Source organism: Ovis aries, chromosome 22 (assembly GCF_016772045.2).
Source record: "Ovis aries strain OAR_USU_Benz2616 breed Rambouillet chromosome 22, ARS-UI_Ramb_v3.0, whole genome shotgun sequence".
In the NCBI taxonomy this organism is placed as follows: domain Eukaryota; kingdom Metazoa; phylum Chordata; class Mammalia; order Artiodactyla; family Bovidae; genus Ovis; species Ovis aries.
In genome coordinates this window covers 21,424,762-21,446,473 of record NC_056075.1, presented here as the reverse complement: position 1 = coordinate 21,446,473, position 21,712 = coordinate 21,424,762, and the positions used below count along the sequence as shown (strand labels likewise).

General features: G+C 52.0%; 1 protein-coding gene across 12 annotated transcripts in view; it reads right to left on the bottom strand.

The window, feature by feature from the left end:
* Window positions 1–430: 430 nt before the first annotated feature.
* PAX2 (paired box 2) overlaps window positions 431–21,712 on the bottom strand; it is a 91,303-nt gene continuing 70,021 nt past the window's right edge. For 6 of the 12 annotated variants that reach the window (XM_060404404.1, XM_060404406.1, XM_060404409.1 and 3 more), the window contains one exon: window positions 7,770–20,189. In XM_060404404.1, coding sequence (XP_060260387.1) covers window positions 19,719–20,189 — 471 coding nt within the window. In that variant the 3' untranslated portion in view covers window positions 7,770–19,718. 12 annotated transcript variants of the gene reach the window in all.

Genomic DNA, 21,712 nt, shown 5'->3' with positions numbered 1-21,712 from the left:
CAAGCGTTTGTCGTCTCTGGGCGGTCTGGGGATGAAAACTGCGGCTGCGCGGAGGAGGGTGGAAGGAGACAGGACCGCAAAGAATCTCCCTACCACGCAGAGAGGGTCTCCGACGGCGAGTTCTGAGAGACTGCACCCTGAGTTTGGGTGTGAGTGGAGAGGTAGAGCGACCAAAGCACTCGAAGTTATTCTGAAGTTTTGCAAAGCGAAAACTCCTTGCTCCAAGGGCGGGGTGGGGGTCGGGTGGGGGTGGGGATGAGGGCGGGGGAGGGTGGCTTCTGATGCGCCGCCGATAGGTCTGGGCTACGGGGTGGGAGAGGGGTCGCAAAGGGAATGCAGCTGAGAGGATTATTGAGGGTTTATTTGAGATCGACTAGTATGAGGGAAGGCCTGTTCCAGAGACAGGTAGAGACAAACTTGGAGCCATGGGGAGTGACATACAAAATTTTATTATTATTATTTATTAATTATTATTTATTATTATTATTTATTTGTCATGTGCACAGAAAAGAAAAGAAAAAGAATCAAAACGAACCGACGCGCTGAAGGTGGCCAAGGAGACCAGAGCCATCCGGGAAACTTTCGAGGGTTCGGCTGGGTCCTGGGTTTGGGCCCCTGTCGCGCCAGCCCTACAGGGACTGGAATGGGCCGGGCCTCGACGTTTGAACCTCGGCTCCCTCGCCGCCCCGCTTGGGCCGCTGGAGCCTGGCTGGGCACCGGCAGTTCCCTTAACTATTCTCTTTTCTCGTTTTCCTTTTCAAATAAAAAGGCTCGAAGGAGAGAGAGATCTGGGCGAGGACTCCAAGCCTTTACGGATTTGTTCAAGGATTTTTATTTATTTTTCACTTTTATTGACTTTGTTTCTGTTATTTCGAGTCGTCACGATCCACGGGTGAGGAGACATGCAGGGCGCATCGCCGCTACCGAGAGAGCAACTACGGGGCGGGGCGGCCCGGCCGCCGGCGGCCCAGAGCCCACGGGGCACGGCCGCGAGGGGCGAACCAAGGGGCTGGAGTTGCCACCTCTGATCTAGCTTCAGGGGGCAAGGCAGCCGGGGCAGGGCTGGGGAGAGAGGCCGAGGGAAGGACAGAGACAGAGAGACAAGAGAGACGAAGACTGAGAGAGACCGAGACAGACGGAGAGAAGCAGAGACGAGAGCTGGAAAGGGGAGCGATGCAGAGAGATGAGGAGAGAGCGAAAACACGGAATTACAGAGAAATAGCCAACAAAACAGAGGCGAGAGGAGTCCACAGGACCATGTTCGTCATTTTGCATAGAGATTTCTTTTCTTTCGTCATTTTTTGTAACATAAAAAAAAGCCCCCCCCTCCCCCAGGACGTGCTGTGCTTTAGTGGGCGTGTAGCTGTGTTCCCCCCTCCCCCCCAGCGAGCGGCGACTCTCACAGCACAGACAGCGGGGCGTTATCTACAGGCAAGGCGGGCGGGCACCTGGGACTCTACCGGGAGGGGCGGGGCGGGAGGGGCGGGGTTATATACACGTGGGTTCGCCTTCACAAGACACACACCGTCTTTCTACAAAGCAGCAGCCTGTTGGGTGTTTTTGTTTTCCTTTTTGCAAAGACCATCATATTAAATAAATGTAGAATTGACTTTTTGCGGTTCTGTTCAGTTCCTGCCAGAGGAAGAGGATGGAGGTGGGTGGAGTGGGCAGCCCCCCACCTTCCACTCCGCGCAGCTCAGACGCCAGCTCACACCCTGCTCCTACCACCGGCGGATTGAGTCTGTGTCGGGGCGGGGGGCGGGGGTCATCGGGTAACTGCCTGGGGGGACCAGTGCCGCGGCCTGCAGAAACTGGTCCTGAGGCAGGCACGGGGGCAGACTCAGGTGAGGGCGGCGAGTTAGGGAGGGGAGATGCAGAGCGACGTGGGATCGGAAAAGGACGGGGAGGAGGAGGAGCGGTGAGGTGGGGAGACGGAAGAGACGCCAAGGTAGGGGCGAGGCGGGGGCTGAGAGTCTGGTCACTAGTAGGAGCTGCCTGGGCTGTTGCGAACTGGGCAGTTCAGGTGGAGTTGGGAAGAGCCAAGGGTCGGACTTGGTGGGTGCGGGCTGCTGGGGCCTGTGTGCCTTGGGTCCCAACCTTGCAAACGCCTGACGATCCCCAAAGCGCATCCCTGAAGCCCGGCCCCCACGCCCCCATTCCATTCCACCTGGCAGGGCACACTCAGAAGGTAGGGGGCTATCCGGCTGAAGCCGGGATTCGGACATTTTCCCGAGGTCTCGGCAGGAGGCTCTTCCTCCTTCTGCAGAAAATCGTTTTGTTCTTCATTTCCTTTGCCCAGTCCCTCCAGCGAAGCCTCCCGGCGCTCGCCGGAGCGTCCGAGGCGGGCTGCTCCCGGGCTGGGCCAGGCTGCAGTCCGCGCTGATTGTGTGTCACAGAAGCGTGTCCCCCCGCGCAGCGGCGGGCCCGGCCAGAGTCCGGCGGTGCGGCTGGTGGGCTCCGGGCCAGCTCCGGCGAGGGGCGGGGGACGAACTGGGTCGGGCCCTCCTCGCGACGCGGCGCAGTCCAGCAGGCGGGAAGGGGCGGCGGGCGGGGTTGGGAGCGGCGGGCCCGGGCCTGAGGGTCCCGCCCGCGGCTTCACTCGTCCAGTCCCGCCTCGGACGGGGTGAAGTGAAGGGCTGGAGGGGTCCTGGCAGGGGGGTTGGGTCTGGGGCGGTGGCCGGGAGGCTTCGGGTCGCGTCGATCCTCCCTCCCTCCGGGGCGGGCGGTCAGACAGGGACGATGTGGAGGCCGAAGCTGTCGGCCTGAAGCTTGATGTGGTCCCCGCGGTAACTAGTGGCGGTCATAGGCAGCGGCAGCAGCGGCAGGGGCGGAGCCCCGGGGGGCGGCACTATAATAATAAGGGGAACCTGGAAGTTAACACAGGAGAAGAATGGGCTGGGTGAGAGGACAAACAGGAGAACAAAAAAGGAAAGAAAAGCAAAGCAGAGACCTCCTCGTGCTGGGGTCTAGCAGGATCCGTGCAGGGAGGCCTTGGCTGAGCTGCGGGGCCGGCTGCCCTCAGGAGAACTGCATTCACCGGGTGGGAGAGGGACCCGATCGGTGACCGCCGCCGCCCAACTGCGGACCTCGAAGGGGGCCCAGGGTGGGGCGGCGCAGAGCCTTGCAGCCGCCGGGAACAGAGCGGAGCGGAGGGAGGGGCGAGAGGCGCGGGCTTCCTCTAGGGATCCCGTGGCCTCAGAGCTGCGCTAACGAGCCTGCCCTGCCGGGCACCCAAAGGTCCGGTGGCGGGCTGTCGAACCCGCGTCCGGAACCGCACGGCCGAGCTGGCGGGCTGGCGGACCGACACGCTGAGCCGCCGGCCAGCCAGGTGGCGGTACTCACTTAGTAAGGCGGGGTTGCTGAATCTCCAAGCCTCGTTGTAGGCCGTGTACTGGGGGTGGCTGTACGGGTTGCCGGAGAACTCGCTCCCTGCGGGAGGGCGGGGGAGTGGGGATCAGACAGGCGCAAGGCCAGGGCGGACCCGACGTGCCCGGCCAGGGGCCTCCCCCGGGTCCGAGGTGCAGATGCTTCGCCAGGCGGACGGGCGGAGACAGAACAATCCACCTGGTCCGCAGGGGGAGAGCCCGTGGTGGTGGTGGTGGTGGTGGGGTGTGTGTGTCTGCAGAAGCACCGACGCGCCTCCCACAGCACCGCGGAGGTAGTTTCGGGGCGCTCCCGCGGAAGCGCACCGAGTCACCCAGGAAGGGCTTGTTCTCAGTCCAGGGGCACCTACGCCCTTCGTTGGGGACCAAAGCCTTTTTAGTGGAGACTCTGGTTCGAGGAACCACAGCCCCACAGCGTGGAAGAGGGGGAGGACAGTGAAGACAGGCTCTCGGGACGCTTTGTCCCAGAAAGTCCTGGGAATGGCATCTCAGCACGGTGCCAATGCGAGGGGTGGGGACTCTGCTGGGAAACACTCCTCTCCCACCTTTCCCTCTAGAGATTTGATACGTGGGCCACGCAGCAGGGGAAGGAGGCGGCGGGAGGAGGCAGGTGGACTGCCCACGGGTTCACAAGGGATGAACGGAGGGCCCCGTGGGCTGGGAGCCGTCGGAAGCGGCTTCCCTCCCTCCGTGCGAGAAAGGCCAGGCCCCCGGGTTTCCCCCTCGCCCTTTCTCCTGTGTGATGACCCCAGACTGTTTACAGTGATCCCTAACCGCGGGTTAAGTAGAGGAGAAGGGGCCCCTCTCGGAGAGGGAGCTGGGGTGGGGGTGGGGGATGCAGCCACTGGAAAGCCTGTTTATTGACGAGGAGGGAAAGCATGCGTGCAGCAGGATAATGAGCTTCTGAGCTCAACTGTGACCAAGAGGAACTGAGCTATCTCCTTCCCCATCGCTAATGAAACAAGTGTAATTTCCTCATCAGCACTAGATTCTGTTTAACGACTCCCCCCTTGCCACCATGAGCTCTCTGCGGCTCCCCTCACCCCCATCTCCTTGCAGACTACCACCCTCCCGCCCCCGCACCCCCATCTCTCTGAGACCTTCTCCAGTCTCTACCTGCTCTTGCCTGGGACCTTCCCAGAAGAATCTCCTTGCACCCAACACTCCTGTTCCCCTACTTTAAATCTGGGCAAGAATTCCCCTACTCACACCCTCAACTCTCTTTACCCAGTTCCTCAGCCCCCTGTTCTGCAACACCAGGCAGCAATCTCCCCCTCTGCAATCCCCCTCCCCCAGCTCTGCTGACCAAGGGTTGTCCCTGAAAGGCCCATCCAGGAATGGGGCCAGTCACCGTACTGTATCCACCACCCCCGCCTTCCATGAGAGCTGAGCTTCAGGGAATGGGCACACAGAGGGTGCCCAGCAGGACAGGATGCAGGGCCAGTGACTCTCATCCTCTTTAAGACAAGAGTTTTTTGGTGTTGATGTGAATAGGAACTTCAACTCTGGCTTCAAGCCCAGCTCCCAATCTGGGGTGAGGGGTTGGGGAGAGCACAGCCTCCAGGTGTAGTTACCAGATCCTACATAGGGCCCCTTTCTCTCTGATCCACACAGCCCGAACCCAGCTCCTCTCAGAGGGGGACAGGTCAGAGCCCCAGGAGCAGTGAAGGCCCAGGGCTCCTCTGAGACGTGGGGGTGCTCTAGGTTGTCTCTCTGAAGCCAGCCTCTCTGGTTCCTGCCACAGCCTGTCTTCTGTTCTTCTCTCCTTAGGGACTGACTGCCTTCTCTCCCTGGGGTGGGGTTGGCTCCTGGTCTTCCCAGTGGGTTGGTGTGGACCAGGGTGGCTTTGTCTGAGTGACTGACATGCCCCTGGAAATGGTTCTTGGCTCCAAGTTTCCATGGAAACCAGGGCAGGCTCTTTCGAGCAGTGTCAGCTGGCTGGGGGTGGGCTAGGGCACTGAGGGTGGAGCTGAGGCCGAGTGCTCCCCGGGCACAGGCTGGGGTGGGTGGGTACTGCAGAGGGGCCAGGACATACAGGAGACTGCACACAGGGGGTACTTCTGCAGGCTCCCTCCGTGGGGTGCCCAAGAGGGAAGGTGAGGGACCCCCGCTGTGGCCTCTAGGGAGACAGAGGGCTAGAACAGCAGTAGTTTGTGGGAGAGGAGATATTGGGTCTCCCCCCACCCCCAGTCTCAGACTACAGACCATGCAGCAGTTCACCCACAGTTCAGCTACCCCCACCTAAGTCAGGCAGCTGCAGCTGGGTCACATACCAGGCACCATTCCTGCCAGGGTGGAGGTGGGGTAGCTTCCCTGGCCAGTGGGGGGCACGTGAGGGGGGTAACCAGGCAGAGTGGTGCTCGCCATGTCACGACCTGGAAAAACACAAAAGGGGAAGGGGTGAGGCCTGGAAGAGAGGGGCCTGCCTCTGCTCACACCAGGGTACTCTGTGGAAAAGAAGTATTGAGTGCAGACACGTGGGAGCAGAGCTGAATGAGAAGGTCCAGGTGAGCTCTTACGTGTATCTAGCTTGTCACCTGAATGTCCCATGATCAGTTGTGTGTATGTACCTTGCTCAGTGTAGCTCTTTGTGTGTCTCTGTGCATGTGTGTTGGAGAAGGCAATAGCAACCCACGCCAGTACTCTTGCCTGGAGAATCTCAGGGACAGGGGAGCCTGGTGGGCTGCCGTCTATGGGGTCACAGAGTCGGACGTGACTGAAGCGACTTAGCAGCAGCAGTAGCGGCAGTGCATGTATGTGTGTTTGCCTTTGCTTGTGTCTCTTTCTAGCTCAAGCCCAGTTGGAGAAGGGAGGGAGATGACCTGGCTTTACTCCTCCTTCCCGGTGAGATACTCAGTTATATCTCTCCAGTAGGAAAAACAACCTCTATCATCTTGCTCAGCTCTTCCCTCTCTGGTGCTCATGGTTATTCCCTGTCCTCTCCAAGTGAAGCTGCAGGTGCTGGGCCTGGCGGGTGTGAAGAGCAGGGGCTGGCCAGTGGGCTATTTTTCTGTTAGTGTTTTTGACATTTAAGTAATAGAAAACCATCTCCGAAGCAAATCAGGAGCTTTGAGCCAGCAGTACAAGAAGATTAGACCAAGTTTCAATGAGCAAAATCTGCTTTGCCCACTAGCTGCTAGATGTCTGTCCCTGGAGGTGTCTGTTGCTAAGAGTCTGGAGAGTGGGAGGAAGGGCTTTCCTACTGTCCAGGAGTGAAGGCGAAGCATGCCAGTCGGAGGGAGATACCCATGGGCCACAGACATCTCTGGAACACAGCTGTTCCTGAATGGCTTTCCTTCCTTGCAGACCCCCTCCATTGCCATAAGCAGTCACTGCCTCCTTTGCAATTTAGCATGCTCCAGTCTCTAACAATAATTTGCCCACTCCCATACTTTCATGCCCTAGAGACTCATTCATGGTCTCCTGGGTCCCAGGTCCCATCTCTCCTCTCCATATTCCCCTTAGTCTCCTCTTCAGCCAGTGCCACTCTCCCACTCCATTGCCTCTGTCCAACCCTGGGAAGAGGTGTGGCTGGAAGAAATCACAGAACTATGCATCTCTGGCCCACTTTCTTCTCATTGATGGCACTAGACCTCATCCTCCTGATGGCTATTCCAAAGCGCTTCTCTCTCTCTCCTTGACACTCTCCCCTTAAAGTTGACCTCACCCCCAACTTCCCTGAAATGTGTGAGTTTCCTCACTGCTACCTTAACACATCTGAGTGATTCATCCTTCCTTAAATAGACAAAGACACAGGTCAGGCCTTTGCATTCCCAGCTGCCTGTGAACCTTTTCATTAGCTGTCCCACTGTAACCTCAAACCTGACAGGAAAAAAAGTGATCATCTTCCCCACAGTCAGTTCTACTGACCCACTTGAAGACCATCAGACCAAAACCTCTGGAGCTGTTCTTGACATAGCTCCCACCCCCTCGCCATATGAAGTCAGTCACTAAGTGCCATCGGTTTTCCTTAGCAATGGCTATTACATCCATCCTGTTTCCATTCCCTGCATTTGTGTTCCTTGCTTCCACATTCTTCTTCAGTCTATCCCACATGTGGCTGCTTGGTTAGCCCTCATGAAACATTGCTTTCATCACATCACTTCCCTTGCAAAACCACTGCAGATTCTCTGTAGTCTATAGTTTGAGCGTCTCTCTGGCAGTCTAAAGCCTACCAGGCTTTCAAAGCCTCTCTTGTACTCTTCCCACTCAGCTCTCTCAGCTGTGATTCTCACCCCTCCTGGTTTAGTTTGACTGCTGTCACTGGCTTGGGTGCTGCGAAATCTCTGCTTTTGCCATGTTATTTTCTTCTTACTATCATTTCCCTCTCTTTCCAGCTCAAGCCTTAAAACCCCCACTGTTCTATCAGAGAAGTTTTCTCTCTTCTGAACTTTTCTATAATTTCTGTCCTCCATGGTTTACCAGTCACTATAGTTCACAAAGCATCAGCCCTATTGTTTGCTTCCTCAAACAGATCATAATGAAACCCTGTCTTCTGATCTATCTTGCAGTTGAAAATATGGTAGATGCTCAATAAAAATTTACTGATTAATTCTCTACCAGTCTATTGGATTTAATAGACTTAATTAATGGACTTAATTCCAGGTGGGTTATATTGTTTTCTGTTTCATATACGTTGGTGTCCTTTGGACAGGAAAAGCTGAGCAAAATGTAAATTTTAAATCTGCTTTTTCTGTACAAATAGTTTAAATAATGGATTATAGGGAATTTTTATAAGATGATGAAAGATTTATGTAGGATGATGAAAATGAGAGACTCATATGTTGTGAGTCAGCTTTATCATGCCATGGAATGACAGGCTTTCTACCTATCTAACATAGCTAATCTCTTACATTTCAAAACTGAAGAGTAGGACTGTCAAACAGAGATCACTTTGGACTCCCAGAGAGATAGAAGAATCTATATTTGCTTTGTTGTGGGTTTTCTTTCATTGACTTCTATTGTCAACTAAATGTATGACCCTCCTTGACTGTCTCTCAGTGGAGAGGACCAGAAGTAGACAAGTCAGCAACATCTATCAATTCCTAGGGAGATTAGTGATATGGCATTTTGTGGTCAAAAAAGTCCCAAGATAGAGGAGAGTTAGGGAGGATGTAGAGGCTTTCGTGGCTCAGACGGTAAAAGCATCTGCCTACAATGCAGGAGACCTGGGTTCAATCCCTGAGTCGGGAAGATCCCCTGGAGAAGGAAATGGCAACCCGCTCCAGTACTCTTGCCTGGAAAAACTCCATTGACGGAGGAGCCTGCTAGGCTACAGTTCATGGGGTCGCAAAGAGTCAGAGAGGACTGAGCGACTTCACGTTCACTTTCAGAGGTTTTGAACTACAAGAATATAGAAGACCAATTCTTGGTCTTCCAACCCTAATGGCCACAAAACAGCCAGGAAAAGGACGCTTCTTCCCAATAAACAGGAATTTAAATGCATTTGAAATTTGATTTTCAGCTGCATGGTTCTCACAGCTTGTTACACACAAATTCCTTGTACTCTAAGGTTGTGTCACACAATACCTTACCTAGCTTCAGGAGAGAAGAGGAAATGTGGGATAACCAGAAAGGTGTTTCCAGCTACCTGGAGGCACCTCTATGCAATGTTTATTTCCACTGGGTTTTTCTCTTGCAAATGATCCAGCTTCCAGCCATAGAACTATTGATTGAGAGACACATTTCTAAATACTATTTTTAAAAAACTGAATCTGGGAAGTGCTATTCAAATATTTTCGAAGTGTGAGATAAGAGACCCACGATGGGGAAAAAGCATAGAAAGCTTCCTGATGTTCTGCACACAGCTGTGCTTCTCCTCTCCTGGATTCTGTAACATCAGTATCACCACCAAGAAGTGCCTGTTCAGGACCCCTGAGCCAACAAAGGTATAAGCCACTGCATACAAAGTACTCTCAATGGCTTCATTAGCACACAGGTGACACCTGAAGAGCAGGAGCAAATTGACCAAACTCTTGCCAGAGCCATATATCCTTCTGGAACACCATTGTCAATAATGGAAAACACATACTGCAGGAAGTTTTCAAATTACTAAGACCATCATACCGTTTGCCCAGCAGCATTCTGTGAGCAAGCCTCTTTCAGTGAGTGAATATGAATGGGTAATGGAATCTGTGCAAGGAAGAATCAACAGAGGATGGGGCCTTGCATTACTACAGATGAATGGACAAGCGGGAGTGGAGACGGACTCTAAAACTGTATGACAGCATAACCACCTTCTTCAAACAAACAGGCGAAAGTGCAGAAAGAGGAGGAAACAGCTTCCGAGAAGAATATGTGGCTATAAAATATGTATTATTTGACAGACTTAGGAAGCAGTCAAACATTTGCTTTGCTCTCTGATGATGCCACAGACATGAAAGCAGTGCCAAGCATCATACATGAATAAAACCCCACATATTATAAGAGGATGGGCATTTCTCTTTGGATAATTGTTTCCTAAGATGACAAAGTTTTAAAGATGGAAGAGCCTTTGAGATGTTGGGCCTCACTTCCTTGTTTTAAAGTTAAGAAAATGGGGGCACAGAGAAGCATTGTGACTTTCCTATTGCTGCAGAGCTGGTAAATGACAAAGCGTGAAGCTCTGTCTGTACCACGCTGCCTTTCAATGGTAACATGAGGCGAGATCCTCCCCAAATGCACCAAAGAAAAGGAAAAAGAAGTCCTCTGACAAGCAGGATCTCATATTGTCACCACTGTTATTAGGATAAGGCAAGAAAAACAGGACACAAAGAACAAAATATTGACACTGAAAGTCTGCAGTAAAACTCCATGGGGTTGGGTATTAATCTCCTTTGAGAGTTTTCTGAAAAACAAAGAAGCTCTTCCAGAAACAGGAGTAGTTGAGAATCTAAAGTACCCAGAAGTGTTAGAAGCACTGTACTTGATGAGGATGTCTTCTCAGTTCAACTGCAGAAGTCCCTGAAGATTCTAAAGCCAATTTCTGCAGCAATCACTACATCTGAATCAGACAGTGCACTTTTGTCAGACATTCCTTACCAAATGGGCCAGATCAAATCAACTGTTTGGGAGAAACTAAGCGCAGTTCCTCTTACAAGTACAGAGAAAAGCAAAGTGAGGCTTTATTAAGAAAATTTCAGTCCCTGGTTAATTTATGCTATGTTGTCAGCTCTAAGATCCAAGGGCAGAGCTGTGTTTCTACTTGCACCTAGACTAGCTAGCATTCACTGAGTACCTACTAATTATGCTAGGCGTTGTCCTAAATATTTTCTATATATTATCTCATTTAATCCCAATATCAACCTATGGTGTTGATCTGGTTTTTTAAATCCACATTTTATAGATGAGAAACTGAACCTCAGAGGGGATAAGTATTATGTTCAAGATTTCACAGCTCATAGATGACAGAACCTGGACTACAGAACAAGCAGTATCCTTGGAAATGGGTTCCAGAATGACATTCTCAACTACTGTAGACCCAGAAAATAGGTATTTGGTCCAGGAAAGTAATCTGGGATTATGCTAAGCAAATCCTTCCTACAATAGAACATTGCATCACTTCTTGTTTCTTGCATATTTCAAGTTCTTCCATTTTCTACAGCAAGTGTTTAAACTGGGGATCACCGATCCTGTAGGGTATCACTGATGTGCTTTAGGGAGGCCATATAAAGCTATATATAAGATGTCACAGTTATACTTATGCCATACTTAGAAGGCTTTTTATCATGTTCTCAAAAGTATTCATGACTCAAAGATTAGTAGGCAGTGTTTATAAAAAAAAAAGACCAAAGACACTGGTTAGTAAGAAAGACACTGGTTTGTTTGAAACTATTTGAATGGTAGCGATAAACCAGATCATACAAAGAACAGTAGAATAACATGTGAAGAGACAGGAAGGCTTATCTCAAGTAAGACAAATGTCAGCATCCAGAAGACCAAGGAAATAATAAAAAGGAAGCCACCAAAGCAGCACAGATGCTTCCATTTAGTGATGGCAAGACAACAAGACTTATTAGACACAGATTTATATAGTAAAAGTTATATTCAATGAGCTTAGAGATGCCTTCCCTCAGCATCTTTCTCTGAAAATGAGCACTTTTGCTATCCACTTGACACTACGGAGGACCCTAAGGGGAGAAAACATAACTCTTGTTTTACTATCCTAACCTCAAGTTTTGTCTGCTTCTCATATGGTAGTGAAAATGAAGACATTAGATTGCTTCAAGGTTGGCAGTCTGTGCCTGCATTTGACACAAGCGTTTATAATACTTTCAAGAATACACAGTTATTAAATTTGTAATTACTGTCTAAATATACTGTACATTTACATTTACTGCATCAATTATGATCACTTTAGGACCAATCCCAGTTATAGAGAATACACCAAAGCAACAACTTTAAATCTGTAAAAGATGTTTTAATAGGAGAGGGGAAGAAATTTCTACCTATTTCATTTTGTTCTTGATTTCCCAGGTTTCCAGATTCTCCAGAAGGTTTCTCCTGGGGGTCAGAGGTGCCTGTGTGAGAGCACCCAGCCCCAGGCTCTGCCTTGGCCCCATAGCTCCTCATCCGGAGGTTGGCCTGCCCTGGGCTCCAGCAGAGGGGGCTGTTTCTGCAGCTCAGGGCGGTTGCTCTCCCAGCCAATCTGGCTTCCCACCCATAGCTGGACCTCTGTTCCCTGGGGTGTCCTGGGCAGAGATGCCACTCACAGCTATGTGGGGCGAATGAGGCCTGCACCTTGACAGCCAACCTGCTGGACAGAGCCAGTTGTGCTGCTACTGCCCTTCTTCCAGCACACAGCCCCTGACTGGGCCACGCTAGCCTGCTGGCCCAGGGCCCCACAAGAGGTGCTGCTATAACTCAGCTGGACCATGGATGGAGCTGCAGCCTTAGGGTCCTGGGAGGACAGGGAGTGCTGGCAAGAATCGCATTCTCAAAGGACTGAAAGGGAAATTCACTATCCTCTAGTCTAAGTCCCTCATTCTACAGAGGAGGAAAGTGAGGCTCAGAGAGAGGGGACAACTTCCCTGTCCTCTCCTCTTTCACTTCCCCAGGCTACTACCTTCTCTGGCTCCACTAGCAAGTCACAAATGAAGAATGGAGTCTTTAGGAGCTGGCACTCTGGAGGCTGGGCCTAGGCTCGCTGATGGGCTCTCAGCCCCTCGTGCTGGGTGGGCAGAGGTTAAGCCTGTTTGCACAGTCTCTCGATGCTCCAGGTCTCCCAGTTCCTCTCTGGCTTTATTTTGTTCTCTGAGAGCGCTGAATTGTCAGCTCTAATCCTTCCTGAAAGCACAGTGTTTTTCAGGCACTCTGTGTAAGTGAGACCCTAATCCCAAGGAAAACGGCCACTTAAGCTGCCAGAGCATTAGGCTGCTCTCTCAGCCTACTGCAAGATTTCCTCCCTCCCCAGCCACTCCCGCACTCCACCGACTGCAGGAGGAGAGGGGAGGATTTCAGGCTGAAGGTGTGCAAAGCCTTTCTGAAGTAACAACAGTGGCAGGACTTGCCTCCCAAAGCTCAGGGCTGAAAAGGTGCTGGTTTGTTTGTCCTGAGGCTACAGCTCAGAACCTGGGAAGGAAGGGTTCTGATTACCCTGGGGTGGGGGCCTTCCTGTCACCTTGTTGGGGTGACTGGCTCTATAGGGGAAATGGCTTTTTACTTAGGTGACTCCGAGACCACCAGGGACATTTCTGAGTCCTTGGTGCCAATACATACCTATAACATTCACTGGGACACCAATATTTAGGGTTTCTGGTCCTTCAGGAAAGGCTGGGTTGACTGACTTCACTTTTACTTAGCCAACCTTTTCTTCTTAGTACCGAATAATGGAATAAATAGGTTTAGTGCTGGGGGGTTCCTCTTCCCACCTTTGGAGAACTCTCCTTTGGGACACTTCAAGCGTCTCTAAATATCTACAGCAGCGGAAAGGTTCCCTATAACCCAGCTAACCATGAAAACAGTGTTTTTTCTCTCTCTTTTTTTGGCTAGGTCATGCAGCATACAGAAGGACCCTAGTTTCCTGACCAGAGCCCTAACTCTTGCCCCCTGCACTAGAAGCATAGGGTCTTAAACCACTGGACCACCCAGAAGGTCCCCAGGGAAGTTTTCTACTAGGCAACACTTTTTTTTTTGTAGTTGGCTACTATGTGCATTTGAAATAAAGATTGTTGCTCCCTCAAAAATATTTTGATTTAGATTCAAACTGTCCTCTCTCCTTGATCTCTAAATAAATCAGTGAGACCATGCTGTGGAGGGCCAAATACAGTCCATTTGGCATGCTCAGCCTTTGGGTCTCATGGATGGAAGGAGGAGATGAAGGGACGAGTCAAGAGGAGAAGTCCAAGGTAATGGGCCAAATTTGAGCTCAACTTAGAAGCCCATAGAAATACATCTTTGCTAAGATGCCAGAGAGCCCTTTATAACTTCTTCCTCTTCCCCATGCCTCCCTTCCCTCAGTGGCTCCATTAGCAGCCCTGGGTGCTTTTGTCCAAGGCACCCTGCTGGAGAGGGCAGCCCATCACTGCTGGGATAGCTGGTGAGCACAGTCATGGGTGTAGAATTGGGGCTGGAGATTAGGGTGGTATAGCTTTTATTGTGTTCAAATTTGACCTGACTCTCTCAGTCCTAGAGTAAATTAATGACTTTTATTGAAAATATTTTTTCCCTCTAGAGGTGGACTGGATGAAGGAGGAAGGGAAGGAGCCCTGATCCAATGACTCCCTAGGCTGCAGACCCACAGCACCCACGTTATCTGTCAATGTCTCATTGCTATGGAAATGCCCCCATAATTAAATCAGAGTTGATGTCTGGGGGCTGGTGGTCCTTGGGGATGTGTCTGGAGGCCTCAGGGATGTTTGGAGGAGGCTAGCCTCTTATCAGTGGGCCTTCTCAGCTGAGGAGAAGCCCTCTTGGCTTCATCCAGCCGCCATAGCAGTGGGCTCTATGACATGCTCTGTGTCTGAAGTTGCCCTAGCCCTCTCCTTTCAAGGTTGGAGAGAAACTCTGATGTCTGTGCCCTAAATTCCTCTAGCTAATCAGGGGCTTTGAGCTGACAGACAAGGCTAGGAGACTCCCAGCCTCCTTCAGAAACATTTCTCAGCCTTTATTGCCCTCTCCTCCCCCAAGGGGCTGGCCAAGGGCTAAGCTGTTTGTTTTATGGAGGGAAATGCAGTCACATTGGAAGGGGGTTGTTAACTACAGGAAAGAGGCATTTCCTAGAGGTCCTCAGGACTCCTGGAGCAAGAGGAGGGTTTCCCAGGGTCCACACCTCTATCTGCTAAAAGGCCACTTTCGCTCACCATCCCAGCTGTGGGTAAGGAGGCTGAACTTCTAATAGTCTGCAACCTTTCCTCAGAAGCTGAGCCCACACAACTCTCTCTAGGCCCCAGGGGCCAGCCCCTGATTTTCTTTGAACTTTGCCTTACTGGTTTCCTCCACCTCTGCTCAAATTTACCAGCTTCCAGAAGAACCCCATCTTCTGCTCCCTCCCCTGCCCTGGCAGTTTTCCTGCTTAGGCAGCATCCACATCTCCTCCCAGATCTCAGCTACAGGTTCCTGCAGAGCTGCAGTCTCTAGGCATCAAGAGATATTTCCCTGAGCTCTTGAATAAAACCAGCTTATCCCCACCAGGGTGGGGAAGCTAACAAGGCTTTTTAGAAATTTCCCCATAAGGAGGAATGGACCGTCCCTGCTACAGCTGTCCAATGTTCAGACATTTTTCTGAAAGGGAAGATTCTCTGCTGAGACTGAGCAGTATGGGAGCTTGGATAAGAAAGCAACAGGCTCTACTTTCAGGGGTGCCTGGGGGTCCTCTCTTTCCATGCCCCCGAGTCTGCAGAGAACACAATCTAGGTGTCTTCTTTGCCTTTTTAAGGTCACTATTACCTGACTAGTTGCTGAGCAGTGGTGAGGAAGGGGATGTGAGATCAAGATCTGTGATTAACACAAAATGTACTTTTAGATGGAGGAATAAATGGCAACCCACTCCAGTATTCTTGCCTGGAGAATCCCCATGGACAGAGGAGCCTGGAGAGCTGCAGTCCATGGGGTCTCAAGAGTTGGACACGACTGAGTTACTAAGCACACCCACCCATACTTTTAGAAATAATTTTTAGAATTTTAAACACGCTTACTATATAGTTGCTTTTGGATTGTTCTGGATTGTTATTATCTCTAATTCTTGGGGGGTATTAATTGTTCTGCTTATTGCTTCTACTAACTCTCCCTCATAATAGTCTGTATATTCATATGAGGTCTGTTATTTGTTGTAGCGAGCTCATCTTTAGTGGTGAACTTGTTTCTGTGGGAGTCCCATGTCCTCTGGATTGTACAATGTCTCTGCAAAGAAGATTTGCCCCTGTCCTGCTGGGGTTTCTGAGTGGGTTACTATCCTGGACAAACTTGTATGTAAGTTCTTAGCTGGGAGTTTCTGCCACATCCCCATGGTGTAAATTTGGACTCCAGGTTAGGCTTGGGGTCTCCACTTCTCGTAGAGACATTACTTTGCCCTCACTTGTTTCCATGGGCCCTGGGAGGACTCTGTGGTTTCCCTTTCATAGACAGTGTTGTCCTGCTTTGTTCCTGATTTATTCAGGGGAATACTCAGTTCTAGTTGCTGCTTCTCTGGGGCCCAAGATCATGTTTTCTGCCTGGTGTGTTACAACCCCAGCCTCCTCCAGTTAGGGTCGGCCTCCAGTGTGGCCTCTCACACTTTGCTCTGGGTTTGAATCTCCCTCTGTTTCTGATACCAGAGGGTGAGGTTTGGTTGTATACTAGCAACTCTCATTGTTATTTATCCAGCTGTGTTTTGGTGAGTTTAGCCTGCCTTGTTTCTGGACATCTATCTCATTCATCTGTTACCTCCTGGGACTTACAAGAGGGTGGGGAGAACTTCACTTGCATAAAGCTCCCTAGTGCTCAGCAGTGAGCCTCACCAGAGGCTGTGAAGCTCACTCACTCAGGGCAGCAGCTCTGGGGCCCAGTGTATCCCTCAGGTTATAGAGTGAACATGGAGAACCGCTGCACAAGCCCTGACTTCCCCCCACACCACCTTGCTCCACTGGCGCTCCCGTGCAGGGAACCTGCTCTCATTATCAGGGTGGATCTTCACCAGGCAAAGGGACTCTCTAAATGCTCAGAAGCATCTCCAAGTGACTTTGGGAATCCTGAAACTAGTATTCATCTTACTCTTGCAGATCAACATCACTGCCAAGGTCCCTTCACACTCTTCTGCAGCTGCAGACCTGGCCAGGCACACAAGAGGAGTCACAGTGAGGAGGGCATGGGAAAGAGAGGCTCTTTTCTACCAGCGATGGGAGACTTGGAGGCATCAGCACACAGTCAGAACCAGAGTCCCCACTGAAAAGGCCCTGACTCAAAGGCCCTTGGGACCACTGAGGGGTTGATGGCAGCCCTGCTCTGAGGTCCTTTGAAAGGGTAAGAAGGTGGTAGAGGGTTGCCACAGCCAGGCAACCTGAGGAAGCCTGGGGCTAGAGTGCCTCCCACCCACTCTCTCATCCTGTTGGCCCCCTTTTCCTTATCACTTAGGAGAGACTCGGCTCTGTTCCAGACCAGCAGCCTAGAGCAGTGGGCTGGAGAGAAGAGATGCTGCTGAGCTGGAGCGGCCCAGCGGCGGAAGGGAAAGTGGGTGATAAATTTAAATAACCAGCTTGACTTGGCAGCTTGCTGAGTTGTGATGCAGTGAAATTAAAATCTCGGCAGAACTTGCAAACACTACCCAGAAAAATCCGTCTCCCTCTCTGGTTCCGTGATGGAAGGTGGGGAGGGGAGGCATTCGGGCCAAGCCCCAGCCTCCAGCAGCCACCCTTGCTTGCAATGTGATTAGCTGTGTCCTGGCCCACTGGGCTCCACTCTCCCCTCCAAACAATAGTCCAGGTTCCTCTCGCTTCTCAGTCCTGACCTTGTGGAACAGCTGCATCAAGTGGCTGGTGAAGTTTGAAATCAGCCTCTAGTGCCAGGAGGTGGCAGGAATATCAATAAGGTTGGCTTGTCGGGTTGGGCTAGGGCTTCCTGAGCTGTTTCCTTAGGACTCACTTGCAGAGGTTTACAGCCTCAGCTGCCTGTCCCCTGGGAGGAAGACGAGCTGGGGGTTTAGTTTAGGATATGGGAGGTGAAGAGGGCTCCTCAAACACCTGAGCACATTCAAGCCAGACTGTGCCCACAGGATGCCCTCTCTCACCCAGAGCACACACCTGGCCAGAATCACCTGCTGGAAAGCTCCAGCCCCTTCCGCCCCCACCAAAGCCCCTCATACTCTCCAACCAAATAAAATCATAAAGAATCTTAGGGAGGAATTTTTTCAAATACACCAAAAGCCATTCCTGTATCCAAGCGGTGCTTGGAACGCAGTTCTAGATACCAAGATCCTTCTAGAAAAACTCACCTGAAATCTACCTCTCTGATGTCCGCTCTCTTTACATCACTGCTCACTACTACCCACAAACTCCTGGCCTGAAGGCCAACCTGGTGGACCCAACTCCTGAGATGGTCCAGGAAACCTCTGGGCACTCCCCTGTTTCTCACCTTGACAGTACCTCCAGCAAATTCTGTTCGTCCCCATAATAAACACATCATGAATCATTCATCTTTAATAGATTATGCAAATTAGGAGGACATAAAATCAACAAAGATCAATAACTGCAGCCATTTAATTGCCAGCAAAAACATTTTAAGAATGAGCATAATCTGTAGCCCTTTCTTGGGTAATGGCACCATTAATCCAAACCTTGGATCTTGGCCTAAGTGTAGAAAAATCATTCCCTGCCCCCTTACCTCCTCCCATTGCCCCTCCCCCACTTCTCTACACACTTCTCTCTTTTTGGTAATTTCCAGTTTCTGAGCGAGTTTCCCCGTCATTACCACTGGTGAACAGCTCCGAATGTTAATGGTTCTGCTTTTGTTACTCCTCGCTTGATTGAAATGTCGCATACAGATTGAGATGTTAGTGCTAACTTGCCACCTGGGAATGTCAAGCTGGGTCTGAAATGAACTTTTCTCACACTTGGATCCAGATGGATCAGCCGGAGATGTTCCCAGGCTGAGCTGGGACCGTTCCAGGGCCATGGGGGGGAGGGGGGCGGGGGGATGCTCAAGGTGGAGGCACTTTTCTGCACCAGCCTGAGTTCTGGTAGGAACCCTGCCCCAGAGAGCCTTCTCTCTACTCCAGGAAGCCTCTACCTTCTGGATGGTGGCCCTGGGCCCAGGGAAGCATAGCTGGGGTTAGAGAAGTCTCCTGGGCTCTGATTTGCTGCTGCCTTAGGGTGGGCCACCTTTAAGAAGTGACCACTGTAACTCTCAGCAGATCAGAAGAAACGTGACCCATCCTAGGCCATCACTCTTCCTTGGGTCGGAACGCCCACAGCTCAGAGAGCTTCTGTACTGGACGATGGACTGTCTCCTGCTGAGGGCCAGTGGGTCCTGTGCTGTGTCCTGACCCAGATTTTGGTTGTCATGCCCAAAAGCCTGTCCAGAACTCAAACTCTGACTGCCTAGCCTAAGAGCTCAACTCTCTCCAGGCCAGGAACAGTGGGACTGGGACATCCCTTAGGGAGACTATGGAACAGCAAGCAACAGGGATCTCCCAAGCCCCGAGGTGGAGGATGGTGGCCGCTTGCAGCCCGTCTCAGACCGGAGGCGCGTTCAGAACAGCTCCAAGTTGGAACCTGTCCTCCAGTGGGGCCAAGCCCGCTCCCTATCTCTGCTGCTGGCTGCTTACAGCTGGGCTGCCAGGTCCCCATGCCACCTCCGCTCGCCTTGCTCGGCAAGTGATGCCTCAGCGTCTCCCAATCCCCACCGAGACCCTTCTCAGTCATTCTCTCTCCCAAGGAGCAAACGGCACATTGGCTTTATTGTCTCCAGAATAATTAGGTGAATTTTAATAACACCTCGATGTGTGTCTCTCCCACTTGGGCACTTTCCTGGCCCGGAAACCCTTTTCTGCAGTGCCAGCCCGCAGCTCGGAGGCCAGGAGTGTCATCAGCTGGGCCTTCCACTGCGCCGCACCTCAGCCTTCTTCCCCTCTAGCTGCCTCTGCTGCTCTTCATCCACCTGGATTAGGTGCCCTGCCCCCTGCATGGAGGGACGGGACCCTGTCTGGCCTTGAAATCAAGCCTTGGTCTCAGTGATGTCTCTGAGAAGCTGGAGAAGGCTGAAATTGAGCTTATCTATTACCACAGAACCGGATGCCATGCCCTGAAGCCCAAAGCCACAATTTTGGCACTCCCGGGCTGCCCAGAGGAGAGGGACACAGGTCCTCCAGGGGACTTGGGGACACGGGAGTGTGGAGGCTCAACACTGAATGGGCACTCAGGCTCCATTCTTGCTGGCCTAGCTTATTTACCCTCCTTCTCCCATGCACATCCTAGCTAGAGGCTCATAATTCTCACCACCTTGGTAGAGGCAAGAAAAAAAGGCACAGAAAGAGGCAAAAGGATGGGCAGAACCAGCTATAACCCCTCTTGGCTTTGACCTTTCCAGGCTGCAGCACACAGAGAGCCTGCCCATGGTGTTTTCTCCCACATCTGTACACATCTGTTGAGGAAGTGCCCTGGCTTTTGGAGACTCGCTCTTTCTACAGAGATCATGGCAGGGAGCCCACTTGTCACACTGGGCCCCAGATGGCATAGGCTGAGGTGCCCCCACTGAAAGCAGTTTCCCCACCCTCCTAGAAGCCCCCTTACCGGTCACAACAGGGTATGTCTGCGTGCCTGACACGTTGCTGCCCAGCTCGGGGTTGGTGGATGCAGATAGACTCGACTTGACTTCATCAAGCCCAGGGGTCAGGGCTGGGAGGGAGTACTCATTCCCCTGGGAGGAGAGAGAAAAGAGACAGCTCGCTATTGACGCACACATGCGGAGAGAGGCCTCGGTGTGCAGATGGGGAGGAGGGACGGGGAGCCCTCCCAGATGGGGTGGAAGGAGCTGGCCAGGCAGAGGGCGGGGAGGGTGGGAGGGGTGGGCTCAAGGGATGATGCAGAGTTGTGTGTGGGGGGAGGCAGACCTGACTCTGGGAAGTTGAGGGGCAGCCCATCCATTCTTGGTGGGTATCCAAGCACCCTTGACCTCTCTGTAGCCTCTCCTGCTTAAGAAGCCCCCAAGGGCGAGGGGTAGCAGTGGGAAACCCCCTGGTAAGAGGCCAGGGCTATTTTCAGGTGCCTGGGGGTAGGGCGTCTCAGGGAGGGGAGATGAACCCTGATGTGATGGCAGAGGCAGGAGCTGGGGGGAAGGGCCTAGTGGGGCCTCCAGCCTGGCACTGCTGAGCCACTGATCGGGTGCTGGCGCCCCTTTTTAAAAACAAACAAAGACAGCCTCACGGGCCCCTCGCTCTCTGCCTGTGCACTGGGGTATGAAATTGGGGAGGGGGAGAGTCCACATGGCTAACAGAAGGGTGGGAGGGGGCCAGTCATTGACTCTGAAAGGGTGTCCTGCCTGAAACACTCCGGTAATTGCCTTTTTATTGCAGCTACCGCCAAGCCAGACCCCAGAGCTGGGCCGACCAGGAGCCCGCACAAAGCAGGAAAAGTTGCTCTGATTAATATTACGTTAAATTAAAACTGATTTTCTGCGCTTTCGGGTCCGTTTTTTTCTCTTCCGCTTCCTGGCCCCCCCCAGAGGACCCCCTCCCCTCCTTGGCTGGACAGGATTGCCTCGTCATTTCCAATTCCTTCTCGTATTGATCTTCCTGTAGAAATCAGTTTTGTAATTAGCTGCAAATTAGGCCTTCTACTGGGGGTGAAGCTGCCCCCTGATTTATCACCAGAGTAATTCGCTGTGATCGGAGAGAAATTAAAATGAACTCAATTAGGCTTCGGATTTGCTTTATGGGCCCTGCTCCGAGTTTCAGGGGGAAAAATGACTGTGCTGGTGTTTAATAGTCTAATGAAAGTAAATAAAGGTTATTCATTGTAATACAGCCGGGGACTCGGGGAGGGTGCACCAAGCCGCCCGCCTCGGCCGGCTCCTCCTTTGTTGGTTTATGGCTCAGGGCACCTTAAAAAGACTTTTGATTTTTGTTTTATGAAGACAAACAGCTTATGGGATAAAAGGACGGGCGGGGAGAAAGGCGAATGGCTGAGAGCTGTTGGAGTCCCAAGTAGAACTGTGCCGTGCAGAGTCTGTAGGGCTGTGCGTGTGCATTGTGTGCGGGTGTGTGCTGAGTGTGCAAACATGGCAGGCTGTGTTGTGCTCGCTGTGGGCCTGGCCTGGGCCGTAGTGTGGGGAGAATGCGTGTGTGCTCCCGTGTCGGAGCATGCACGTGCGGCAGGGGGCGGGGGGCTATCCTATCTTCTGGGTGAAGGCGGGCATGGAGGGGTGCTGACTTGGTGATCTTG